We start from the raw sequence: 13,346 nt of genomic DNA, 5'->3' as shown, positions 1-13,346 counted from the left end.
AAAGTGTTAATCATCCAGAAAAAAATACATTTCACACTATTTTGTTAGATTGCCTCATTAACTGAACTACAGAAAACATAAGTTTTTTCTGCTAAAAAGATGTCCAAAACATTGCAAATTATAGGCCTATAGATCCCACATTATACCGCTACCCTTTATCTTCCACGTACCGTCAAAGCGTCGTCCTCAAACGCTTCTCTTGCCTCTTCTCTATCGCATCTTTCTTCTTCACACTCTCTCTCGATATTTCCCTGCAAGACTTCTTCGCCATGGTGCCAGGAATTGTCTCTTTTACTTCTGTGCTTGATAAATTGAGAGGCTTCTTCGTTGCTAATGAAAACTAGAAAAGAAAAAAAAAAGTATGAAACTATTATTATGGAAAGAGATTTCGTGGAGAATTAGCCTTACGCTCTTCTCTTCAGGTTTTAAAATGAGTTTTTTGTTGTTTTGTTACAGTATAATAACATCAAAACTCGTAGCAAACTGTAACATTCCAGCTCACACAATTTCAATTTAGGCCTACTCTAGTTTTTTCAAAATTTTTAGTGGATTATTTTAATGATAGTTTGGCTATAGCACTTGGTTATACTTTTGTTTCCGCTTACAACACATAACTTTACTATGAATGATATCAAGTGAGTACCATGGCCACCTAAATATACGGCCTGATTTGTCACATTTTGCAGAAATTTCCAGGTTTTTCTAACTTTGGGCGATCGTTTAAATAAATTTTTCTTAAAATTAGATTTTTACGCTTTCTTTATTCTTTTCCCCAGATGACACAATAGGTTTTAACATTCTCAGATGTTGAAAAACAAAGAAAATTCGATTTCGAAGATTTTAGTCAGACTGTTAATTTCCAATAACAGTCTGATTTTGCGTTTTTCAACTTACTTTTTCTCATTTGCTACTGCTTCCCCAAGGCAACATAAAAGTTTTATGTCATTAGGAAACCGCAAAAAGTAAAAACATCTCAAAAAATGTCAGTCAAGCACTAGCAGTAGCTGTAATCAAAATCTGCAAAATGTGACAAATCAGGCCGCATCTCCAGGTGGTCATGTGAGTACCAAAGCTAAGCTTGCGGAAAGATCATCACAAGCCAAATAAGGTTGCCAACTTAAAATTGGTCATTGTTTAAAGCCATTATCTCATGTGATCAGGGCCGTTGAGAGGACAACTTGAGACCGGTACCTACTCTCCGTGTTTGCAGCTATGAGGTGAAGCGAAAATATCAATGGGCTGCAGAGTTTCGATGAAAGCGCTTTTCATCGTTTACCTAACTTTAACAGTCGCGGTCGAGGGTATTTTTAGCCCACCGAAACACTAATCTGTTTGTTTCGATTCTTTACTTCATTGTTTGTGTGAGAGCAGTCGGCGGTTGGTCAATGAGTAACTTAACGGCTGCGTAACTAGCTTTCTGCTAGAAGGCAGCAAACAATTTTGTTTTTTAAACTAGTGATTTAAAGGTTTGTGTATCCACGTCTGAATCGGTAAGCATGGGTTCGATGCCCTGCCAGGTCATACCAAAGACTTTTTTAAAGTGGTACTGAATCTTATTTCTGCTTGGAACTCAGCAATGGAATTGATTCGGTTAATAATGTAGCGCTCTATACGGCTGCACTGACACTGTCTGCTTTGTAAAGCGCTGAAGAGCAACGCATACCTGCAATGGATACAGCATTACATAGAAACACACATTATTATTACTATTGTTTACCTATCGGTATGAAAATTATCGATATAAAATTAAGACATAAAAAGCGCTGCAGATATTTGCTGTTTACAAGAATTGGTCATAAATCAGTTTTAATAACATCAGTTTACTGGTAAAAGTTATCATTTCCATGTACCCTGAAAAACTCCATGCACCAGTGTATCATTTCCATGTACAAGTGAAATTATCTATGTGAATTGGCAAATATTTTACAAAGCCTCCAAATTTACTTGTGTATAAGGCTACTAGACCTACACATATCTAAAACTCTGCTATCAGAAAATACATTGATAGATGAAATTACAAATGAATGTGAAAGAAGCTTACTAAAAGATGTACATTCGAGAACATATTTTCAATCAAAAACTAAGAAGTGCATTTAAAAGCAGCAGCGAGAGAAACTGGATGTTGTTTAAATGTCCATCATTTTTTATTCAAAATGTGTTCTCGTATGATAGCAGTTGCCATGCGAAACTACTATGGCCAACATTTAAACAACACCCAGTTTCTATCGTTGTAACAAGTTACTTTTAAAAACACCACCATGGTGCAAACTGATTATTTTTTTTATCTTTAAATGGTTGTCATCTTCATCAATATTTGTTTGTCATTTGTTGGTCTCTGGATTAAACAATAAAATAGGAAAAACTAGTAATATCTTGCTTCGAATCATCAGCAGCGTTTCTAATCAGGAAATCTTTGAGCTGATAACAAGGCTCGGAGTACAAAAGGAATTTACGGTGTATTTATTTATGAAACAAACTTGACATATTATTCGGTGAAGAAGATTGCGAAATGTTAGAGCGGTTACTGGAAATATTAATGCACTTGTTGAGCAGCAAAAACAATAGTCAAACTTGTTACAAGAAAATATACGAAAAATCTACTTGGCATCAATGCATAACCTGTTATTCTCGATTCAGTAATGGCGGGCTAAATGTCGTTCTCAGTGGCCTTACCATTGATTTTCGTAAGTTTTGGTTCAGCTCTTTATCCGGTCATGCTAAAGACGTTAAAAAAGATTCCGAGATGTTTTTTCTTGAGCAAACTAGTGAGAATAAATTATAACAGCCAGTAGCATTGACAAGAGGGTCCAAAGGGTACTTTTGGACCCGGGCCTGGGAATATTTTGGGCCCAGTAGCAATTTCAAGGGGCCCGAAAACTTGAATAAACCACTCGTATTCGTTGGATGTGGTGCGTTTTTCTCAGAAGTGTCTGAATTTAGGAGCTGAGAGTCTCATTGGTAGCCTACCCAGTCAATATTATTTCTCAACGACTCTGGTCGCAGCAATGTCTTCACACAATAAATGCAATAAAATGCACAATAAAATGCTAAAATTAGTCAATAAACAGTTTGGCTGTTACAAAGCAGCAATGCATGTATCAAAATGTTATCTTTCATTCAGCGACGTTGTTCATTACAGCTTACAGCGCTTGATTGCAACACCTTACAAAGGTATTTACTGTGGGCCTATTGCAACTAGGCTGTAACTGAGTCAGAGACCACGCAAAACACAGGGAAGATCATCACAAGCCAAATAAGGTTGAAACAAGTTACAATTGGTCATTGTTTAAAGTCATTATCTCATGTGATCAGGGCCGTTGAGAGGACAACTTGGGACCGGTACCAGTGAATTCTCGGCCCCCCGAACGAAACGCTTTTCAGAAAAAAACGCACCATATCTAAAGAATACTCGGTAGCGTCTTCAAGTTTTTGGGCTCCTCGGGAAGAGTTCGGGCCCGTAAAATTATCCCGGCCCGAGTCCAAAAATACCTTCTGGACCCCCTGGCAACGCTACTGCATGTGACAAATTATTGTACTTTTGCTAATTCATCGTTGCAACTGTAATCATGCAAAGATGATATTGACAATTTATCGTCAATGTAAATTTTGCTTGAAACTTGGACGCTTTGTGAGTATCGTCAAACTTGTTCCTTCATTTGTACCTTGACCATGTAAATGAAATACAAGAATATTTCCTGCATGAAAGATTATATAGATACAACTATATGTGCATATACTGTAGCAGAATGGTCCGCAAAATGTATCACAACGTAGGTAGAGCAATCCAGGGCCAGATAGGCTCCTTGATGTGAATTATATCTTGCTACGCTGCCATTTACTATTTAACAGAAAAATTTACAAAACATTTAACAGTTGAAGAGACAACATTTTTCTCTAAATTACAAGTTGTTTTAGTTTGTTGCAACTATTCCGTTTCAAATGTTGCAATATCTAATCAATGCGTGGGTTGTATGTGTGGAGCCAATCACTTACGTATCTATTTCATAAAGCAGAAGGTAGTTAGCTAGCTGTTAGCCTATATTAAGTTAGCTTAGTTCAAGTAACAGAGCTGAATGCCTTATACTGTATTTTACTTTTTTGCTCGCAGTTTTTCCCGATCCACCCAGGGGCGCATTTGAGCTCTCCAGTCACGTGATCACAGCGATGTTGCTCATTGGGCGGGATGCAAGCAGTTTCGCACCGAGAACCGTATTGATTGGGATTGCAAGCAAGAAGAACATTTGCTATGAGAAAATCTTTTCGTTTTTCTGGAAAAAAAATCACTCAATACACCTTAAAAAAATCACTTAATATATTGATTGATTGATTTTATTTCGTTGTAGGTAAATATAATACAATAAATACAGCAATAAAAAAGGAATTTCCAGCAATGGGAATCTGCGAAGAGACCATGGGTCTTCGAGTCAAGCAGATACCCCAGATTCTAATAGAAGTTCTAAAATTGCGATAAGTATAATTCTTGCGATAAGTATATAGCTTCAGAAACCAGCTTACATGGAATTCTACTATGGAAGCCGATAATCCTACAAGAAATAGGCAACAACTGTATAAAATGTAGACTTCTTGGTAACTTTTTATCGTCTTTAGTTTTAAAAAACTGCTTTCAGAAACTGACTTTGAATCTTTAGATTTAAACAAATGAGAAGAAGAAAATTCAGTTTAAATTGTATTTTTGTGATTTCTGCAGTGGACACCTACTTTCAGACTTTCATTATAAACGTTGCTTATTTCGATAACAGATTGTTTAGTAGTAAAGCAAGGTATAAATTTTCATAACTTTTTTTAAGGAGAGGGTAGCCGAATAAGTTAAAGGAGAAATTTTTAAAAACTCTGAACAACATGAAAACTAATTCAACTCTCCACTTCATTTAGGTTGACCAGGAAATGTTTCCATTTGGCCTTTTACCAGTCTTGTCACTGAAAAGTGACGTTTACAATCATACGATGATCAAGAGATGAGTAGGCTACAACGTGCAATGTCTTTTACATTGTTGTCCTTACTTTCGTTAGCATTTAGAATGACACGATTCGTGACGTCATATTTAGGAGTGGTCGACGCAAGAGCGGATGAATGCAGAACTTCGGCCTGGTTTCCAGGGGTCAGTACGACCAAATGTGTGCTAGTTGTCTGCAAAACGGTTGTGTTTTTATGTCAATACAGCAAAAAACATAAATGCACCACACAGTATTCCGTTCTTCAATTGAAAAATAAAATAGTATCTTTACATAATTGCTCATAGTCTCATGAATGTGTACATATGCAATAAAGCACGGTTTTCCCAGTCGCCTACTGAAGACTGTGAAGAGTTATGCCGAGTTTTACAATGCTCAGTAACAAAGTCACATTCAAACTGTAAACTCCAATCTCTTTTGAGTTTGTTGATTTCGTCATCAGTTATTATTGAGATTCGTTGTTTTATCACCTAAAAACATAAGTTTGCAGGCAAAGACAATTATTGTTTGAATTATCGTAGCGCAACAAAACCTCAAAACTCAAAAGAAGTTGGAACACCACACTTCCCGTTCTGGCTAGGCTACTGAGCAATGTGGAACATAATTTTGTTCATGGATTAGCAATTCCATTAATCGCATTTTCAAACGGACGTAACCAATTAAACGCCTGTCAATACGTAATAACATCACTAATGGGGTTTCCCAAATCCGTTTTGGAATGATAAATACAAAATACTTATTAATAGATTTTATTATTACAACTATGATTATTTATCATAATTATTGTCATGACTTTTAGCGTGCAAAGATAAAGTTTAACAAAAACAATTGGAATAAAATAGTTAAACAGAACGAGCACAAATATTTTTATGGAAAATAAAGTTCCGTTCCAAGAAGAGATACGATTCTGATACATCACAACTGTCTTTGTCTTAATGATTGCTCATAAACGTTTTGATACGTCTTTTTTTTTTGTAAGCTCAGAAGCTCCAACACAATTTTCATTGATCAACATACAAGGAGTTTGTTTTTTGTTTAGACATGGAAGAAACCCATCTTTCAGTACTTTTGTACTCTATGCAATTCATGCTGTAAATAACGTTTATTTGTTTTATTTACTGCATGCAGTGCGCAGAACGTTTATTTGCATGCATTTCATTGCATGCATTGCATATAACGTTTATTTGTGTTATTTACAGCATACATTGTACAGACAGAGCTTTTTGGAGCGTTTGAGTTCTGAACAGTTTACTCGCTGTTGTATTTAACTTCTCACCTTTCTAAAAAGTTGAAAACTGACTTGCTTGAACCGCGCCATCTCCACAACTTGCCCACTGTCATCACCGTGGAATTCCTTCAAAAACACTTTTACTTTTAACTTTGTTGCATAGTATGACGTCTTTAAAACGTTACACATCATTAATAAACGTTGAAAACACTAATCACGGCTGTTGATTTTATGACGATCAGTTCTTGCAAGGGAAAATGGGTTCATGACTCATATTAGGGTAAGGAACTTTTGACCCACTCATCACTTGATAGCCCAGTAATCTAACACCTAAAATTATGGTAACAATAATGTGCACAACTTCTTTCTTTGAAGCGGAATTCTTGAATGACATTACTGTCAAATTGTGATATTTTCCAACCTTAACAAAAAAAAAAAACAAGAAAAATTTGAATGAAAATTTGCTCAAATATTATAAACAGATTGTCGTTCTGACAAGCAATTTACCTGTTTGGATGTGACTTGGGTTTCCAAGCAGTCGTTTAAAATCCATGTGTTGTCATGTTCCAATGAAGCAAGGCACAGCTGCAAGGATACCTCTTCTCTTGGTACAAGATCATTTTGACTTAATTTTATTCTGTTTTTATCGGCATTATCTTGCGCGTAAGAATGATCGAGTGCAACATCAAGACGGCCTACGACTTGTGATGCATCAATAGGGTTTAACACTTCTCTGTCTTGCGTCCAGGCATCTTTGAGTTGTTGGTTCAATTTTATTTCAACACCTTCTTCTTCACCATTGATGAGGCTGATACAGCAGATGCAGAACACTAAAGTTTTTAAAAACGATACAGACAGATGAAAATTTCTTTTCAGTTTCACAATTTTCATATTTATATTTCGTGACTCATTAACTCCGCAGCTCACGATTCTGTAACAACAGTTTTCAATTATTGTTTATGGGTTTATGTTGAATAAAGTTTAAGTTATCTAGTTTACTTCATCTTTTCAGTTTGTTTTTTTTAATCTCGTGGTTTTGTTAACTTAGCTGTAGCACATTGCCTAGTAGCAACAGTAGCAACATGTTACGTTTTCCACCGAATGCCATTTAATAAACGATTTATTTTGTCTGTTACCCAAATAAAGTAGCGGTGGGATGGCGCAACGGATAAGGCGCTCGCTTTCCAATCGTACAATCCTGGTTCAACTCCCGGCTTAAGCTGGTTGTTGAAAAACACCGCTCACTCTCTACCCAGGGTGTAATAAATTGGGTGAGCGTAGTTGCTAAAGTAAAGGCGGCCGAGAGACAGGAACTAGCCACCCTACTCTCGTTAGTGCCGAAGGCTTAGTACAATGAGAACCTTATCTTCTCATACTCGACACTTGAATCAAGTATGAGACCACCTTTACCTTCACAAATAAAACGTTAATTCCGTGTGACCAAATTGGCAACTGCAGAGACGATCTTCTTATTGACCCATTGAATAGGGGAGGAACAAAATTAATTCAACAATTTGATGCATTTATAGGTGGTGGGTTGACAGTTTCAATGCGTTACCGGATAAAGCAAAACAGTTTAATTTGTTTTAATTTCTGACCATCACAATCAAAAGCAATACGAATATGCCAAACATAGCAGAGGTCTAAATAAATTTAAGAGTGACAAGATGCAAACGTTTTAATAACGGCTACGCACAATGAACATGCTATAGGCACAAGGACAACGAAAAAGTGAAATACTTTTCAAAAAAACTTTTGTTATCAAAATTTCTTAACAAGTTACAAAATATTGATTTTAAATCTACCTTCAGAAAAAAGTGTTTATTTGGTTAAATCTACGTATTTAAAAGTAGAATTAAATCATGGCATCATGGCAAACTTGCATGGAACCCTGTTAATTTAATTTGTCGACCTTAATCAACCTCAAGGTACGTTCAGTTTGTTGTTGCTGATAATTGACAAGAGGCAAGAAGAAGCAGTTGCTTCCAAGAAACCACAAGAGTTTCTTTTCAGAAAGAAAAACTAACAATAAATTCCCGTGCAATGAGTCAGAGTACCAGTTGCCAAGCATTCGTTTTTTGTTTATAACTAACTGATCACAGTTTTATAACGAAAACCAGCTTTCGTTTGATAAAATAACCACTAATAGCGGTAACTATTTCCACGATGTTGACATTTACAAAGAACATTATAAAAAGCGCTCACAGATGTCAAATTCAAATTCCACTCGATTAAGCAACAGAAGTAGCTGCGGTCAGAATTCTCCAGGATAAACTTCGTGATAAAATTGCAAGTTATTGAAATATGTTTCTGCAAACAATGTTGATTCGGAAGGCTCTCTCTGACCAGTTTACGCAATAATAGCAGCTGGTGGTGAGTAGGGTTGTTTGGAATAACTATTTTTGGTTAAAATTAAGTGATATTTACTCTGTGAATTTCCGTTTCAAAATAAATAAATTTTCGTTTTTACATGTTTTCGAATTTTCAAAATATCTAAATTGAAACCTGCTTTCTACATTCGAAGATCCTCGTGTACTTCTTTTTCGCTAATACTTTAGTTGGCAGCAAAACGAGTTTGCTTTATTTCAACGTAAAAGACAATTTTTCACTAAGAAACTAAATTCAAGCGTACAGTAATAAAACCATCCCAAAATATCCTGTTTCTAAAAGAGTCTCTGCACAGCGCTCAGAAGGGCGCCGATTCGACACCGCTCAAAAGCACTCAGTTGTGTCTTTGGCACGACACTTAAAGGCATGCCTGACAAAGGTTAACACTTGAATCTACACTTTCCATTAGGTAAAATATATTCTGTTACAAAATTATGCAATCTTTTTTGTCTTTTTATAACAAAACCTCTACAACCTGTTGAGGTACATGCTGAAAAAACATTTTTTAGATCCCAAACTTATCTTCCAACTTATCTTCCAAATATTCATTTGTTGCTTTCTCATTTCCTACTCCGAACGCTACCATTTCGACTTAACACTTTATGCATCTTCATTATGTTTCAAATTCCTAAAAATTAGATATTTTTTTATAGAATCACCAAGAAAAGCACATATAAGTCTACAAAATATAAACTTGTTTGAGTAACATCATGCTTTTTAAGCATGTAATGTTAATGCAGTAGTCATCCAACGAAAAGCAGCCACATTTCAGCTACGCCCTTCTAGCATTCTTCCTCTGCACGTTTTCTTTCATTGTGAGCAAGTATTTTACTACGATATGTGAATGGAGTGACGCTACCATTGTAATAACGCACTGGCTTCCTTGTTTAGGTTTATAGTTCTACTTCCAGTGTTTTTCAATGGAGATAAATTGTCGTCAAGTGAAATTGCTATTCTATACGATACTCCAAAAGATGATATATCAGGGTGAAATATCCACTGTAGACCTATGTATTTAAGTTCAAGAATTAGTAACATTTAAAGTTTTGAATTGACGTTTTCATTGTTTGATCGTCATCATTTTATGGTGACGTCATCCATGCTTGTAGTCAGAGCATTACAGACACACTTTGTATCAACCAATGTATGCAGGTTAGCAATATGTGGCTACCCAGACAGCAAAATTCGTCATTTTTACATTGATTCAACGTCTGCCGACGTTGCGACGTTGAATCAATGTAAAAATGAAGGATTTTGCTGTCCGGGTATGCTGCAATTCATGAGACGATATATAAGAGTCACTCTCAAAAGTACAAATTGCGCACTCAGTTGGGAAGTTCCAAAACAAAACTTCGTTTCTAAACTTTTCACTAAGCTTTCTTATAATTCAGCTGATGATCCAATAGGATGCTCGTTTGTTTCACGAATTTGAAATAAAGTAAACAACATCTAGGCTATTTGGATTGTATTTGAATAAGATTATACTGAAGAAGCCACACTTGTGTGGCGAAAGCTCTGTACATTAATAAATTGATTTTTCTGATTTGTTGTGATATTGTGTACTTTATATCAGTTGTGAAGGCCTAAAATCGCGTCAGAACATGCAAGCAAGTTAAGTTAATATGGCTAGCCTGCAAATCATGAGATGCCAAAAATGACGCATGTTTTCGCCAAATAAAAATTATTTGTTATATAACATTTAAATGTGGGACAAATAGCATGTCAGAAGCAGAGTTCCTTGCAGTAATGGGTTAGCTGGTTCCAAACGCAACTTCGGTTCGACACCGCTCCAGAGCACGCGGCGGTTTCGCGGCATGACACTTAATGACATATTAAAGTAATGGGAGCAGTTGGCTCGGTGTCTCTTTGCTATTGTGTTGCCTATAATTTGCAATTGTCACAGTAGACGCAAAATAAAAGCGATTATTACTGTAACATTATCATCGCAATCCAGCTGAATGATGATGATTATAAATCGATTTAAATTTATTTTACTACTGATTCAGTAAAATAGCTGCCAAATTGCTAACACCAATACTCCATGTAAAGGGTGGAGTGGGAGGGAATTGTTACATCACAAACACTTCTATCTACGTCATTTGAAGATATGTGTTACCTCCCACTAAAGATTTATATCTAAAGCCATCAAACTATTCTAAAGGATTTTTTCGAGATAACGTGAGCGTATTGGTCCAACGATTTTTGTACAGCCACACTGTTGTTTGTATCATGTAGCCTACACCGGGTTATCTAAGGCTATAAACAATGAAACAAATTCAACAGTCTGTATTTCCATTTTTAATTGCGTCTAACAGGAATGCTAGTCCTTACTGAAACAGAGACGTAACCACGGAAGGCCTGGGGGGCTATCACCTCATGTTTCAATACTATTAAAACGTTTTGAAACCATTATAATTCATGTTAGATGACGTTTACCCTCCAACAGCTTATTTTACCCCCTCGAAATTTTCTTTCCAGCTTCATCACTGTATCGAAACCAATACACAGCAAATAATATTTCAGAATGGTTTGGTTTTGAATCTTTATTCACTGACTGACAATGCTCTTGATAGGTTATTCCTGGTGGTTTTGCGTTCTTGTAGTAAAGGCTTTGTTAGACTCGATTGTCACAAGTGGTTGTCGACACCTTGCGGTCAGAATTAGCAGAGAAAAACTGATGATGCCCTTTTGAAAAGCAGCTGTATGCCACTGCTATTGTGAAGATCTGACGAAAGCACTTAATACTTCACAAGTCATTGCGAATTGCGATCACATAAATCAAATTGTGCTTAAAATCAACATTTTCTCAACAAACAAAATGGTCAGTATTTGTACATTGATTTAATGTCACAAGATGTAACAAATATTGAACATGATACAAGAATTCATGTAATCTAGCATTCATAAAGTATGCAGTTTAACACTGCAGTGCAAGTCTTGCTTTTCAAGGTGGATTATCCGTTTTTCAAAGCAAACATTTTTTTAAGCTTTTGTTTTATTGAAACTAACTTTAAAAAGCTCAAAAACTTCCTTTTCTTATTTCTATTTTGGTGTGTTGTTTTGAAAACATTCTCAGATTTGAGTTAATTGGAGAAAGCAAATAATAACTTTTTTTTTTTTTCTCTGCAGGTTCTATCTCAACTTTCATCTCGCATGGCATTCTGTACATCGATATTAAAGTTTGTAATGTCAATACGATGTGGAAAAAGAGGTTTAGCGATTGGAGGATGCATCTTAGGCAGTTTGAAGATGCTTGCTGTACTCCATGATCTGCCAAAAAGAAAACGTATCTTTTCATTTATGTTTCGATGCTTTCAATCCGACAATGGATACATTCTTTAAGATCATCTGATTCTTTTCAACTCTTTGTTTATTTCTCATAATAGTGCAATTCTTTTTTTTTTAAGTACGCTCTAATTCGCTCTGATGTTTGTAGGAACGTTTTGCCACCCTAACTAGGTTGTCCTGTGGAGTGAAATAAAGCAAATAATAGTGATGCTATTTCAACAATTCAAGCAAACTTTTTCCTGGTCATTTTCTACTCCAGTGAATAGGTCACTTCACCATGTGAGTCAAACTTATGAGATCTGTGATGCACAATGTCTATAATATCATCTTCTATCCTTTCTTACGTATTAGTCCATGACCGCACCAACACCACTATTTGTATGTTTACAAATATAGTATCCAACAGCATAAGCCGCGAATTTCTACATTTGAAATATTGCATGAGCACCTGCTGCTTCTTTTAAAAATAAGTTTGCCAGTTAATGTCTTCTACATTTTCTTGCTTTTCTGAATAGGCTACACAAAGTTTTACGTATCAAGATAGCTACAAAGCTCGTCTAAGGAAATCGTTTCGATCCTGCTTCTTTTACTGATACAATAAACAAAGCACAATAAAACACAACTGCGTCAGAAACCAGCCTTAAAAGCCACAGCTATGCGAAATATGCTCAGAACTGACACAATGCATTTCTCAAAAAGTTGCAATCTTGCAAGTCCTAGCATGGTATTATATGGAAATTAAGCCAATCCAATTTTTATGGAAAATATAAAATACTCCATGGTTGCCGCCATTGTTATAGGCCGAACACATGCAGAGCAAGTATCTGAATAATTACTTCCTAAATTAAGCCTCTCCTAAAGTGACCATGAGAATACATGAATTATTTTTGTGTGTGTAGGTAGGCTACTTATTTTATGATGCGAAAAATTGCTTTTTGCAAAAGAATCTGTCACTGAAACAATGTTTATCTTACATTCAAAAACAAGTTATTTGACAGATGCAGATATAGGCTACAACATATGCGCAATTGTACATAATTATGTTAAACTGACATTTCAGATGAATTTTCTCTACTTTTTTTATTACTCCTATATAAGTCTTATCTTTTCGGAAAATCTACAACAACAAGCATAACCTGACTTAAACAGCTTCAACAAAATCAAAGACAAAATGAAACAAAAAAATAAAAAAAAAACTCGGCGCAATCGCATGTTATTATTGAATCATTTTAACTAAATGCGACCCCCTGGCTTAAATGTGGAAATAAAGCTTTAAATTTACTGAAAAACGCAGAAGTTTGTATGATCGTTTGTTGTAACAATTTTTTTTATATATCTGAAAACTACATGTGAGGCTTGATTCAACGAAAACCAAAACGTGCTCTTTCTAACATCGTTTCAACGTCTTTTGATGTGAAAATGATATCAAAATAATACCATTTCACAAATGCGTTCTGCCACTGCTATC

The 13,346-nt window shown here is 35.6% G+C and overlaps 1 protein-coding gene across 1 annotated transcript in view; it reads right to left on the bottom strand.

The window, feature by feature from the left end:
* The window catches only part of LOC145771843 (uncharacterized), a 34,881-nt gene extending 25,705 nt beyond the window's left edge, over positions 1 to 9,176 (bottom strand). The window contains exons 1-6 of the mRNA XM_082583576.1: positions 9,109 to 9,176; positions 6,710 to 7,010; positions 6,251 to 6,373; positions 5,023 to 5,149; positions 4,095 to 4,268; positions 171 to 340 (exon numbers count right to left, since the gene is read on the bottom strand). Of these exons, the coding sequence (XP_082439702.1) occupies positions 171 to 340; positions 4,095 to 4,268; positions 5,023 to 5,149; positions 6,251 to 6,373; positions 6,710 to 7,010; positions 9,109 to 9,176 (963 nt within the window). The remainder of the gene's footprint in view (positions 1 to 170; positions 341 to 4,094; positions 4,269 to 5,022; positions 5,150 to 6,250; positions 6,374 to 6,709; positions 7,011 to 9,108) is intronic.
* Positions 9,177 to 13,346: the final 4,170 nt, after the last annotated feature.

The sequence above is a fragment of the Aplidium turbinatum genome, chromosome 6 (genome assembly GCF_918807975.1).
Source record: "Aplidium turbinatum chromosome 6, kaAplTurb1.1, whole genome shotgun sequence".
NCBI classification, from domain to species: Eukaryota; Metazoa; Chordata; class Ascidiacea; order Aplousobranchia; family Polyclinidae; genus Aplidium; species Aplidium turbinatum.
This window is presented reverse-complemented; position numbering and strand designations above follow the sequence as displayed.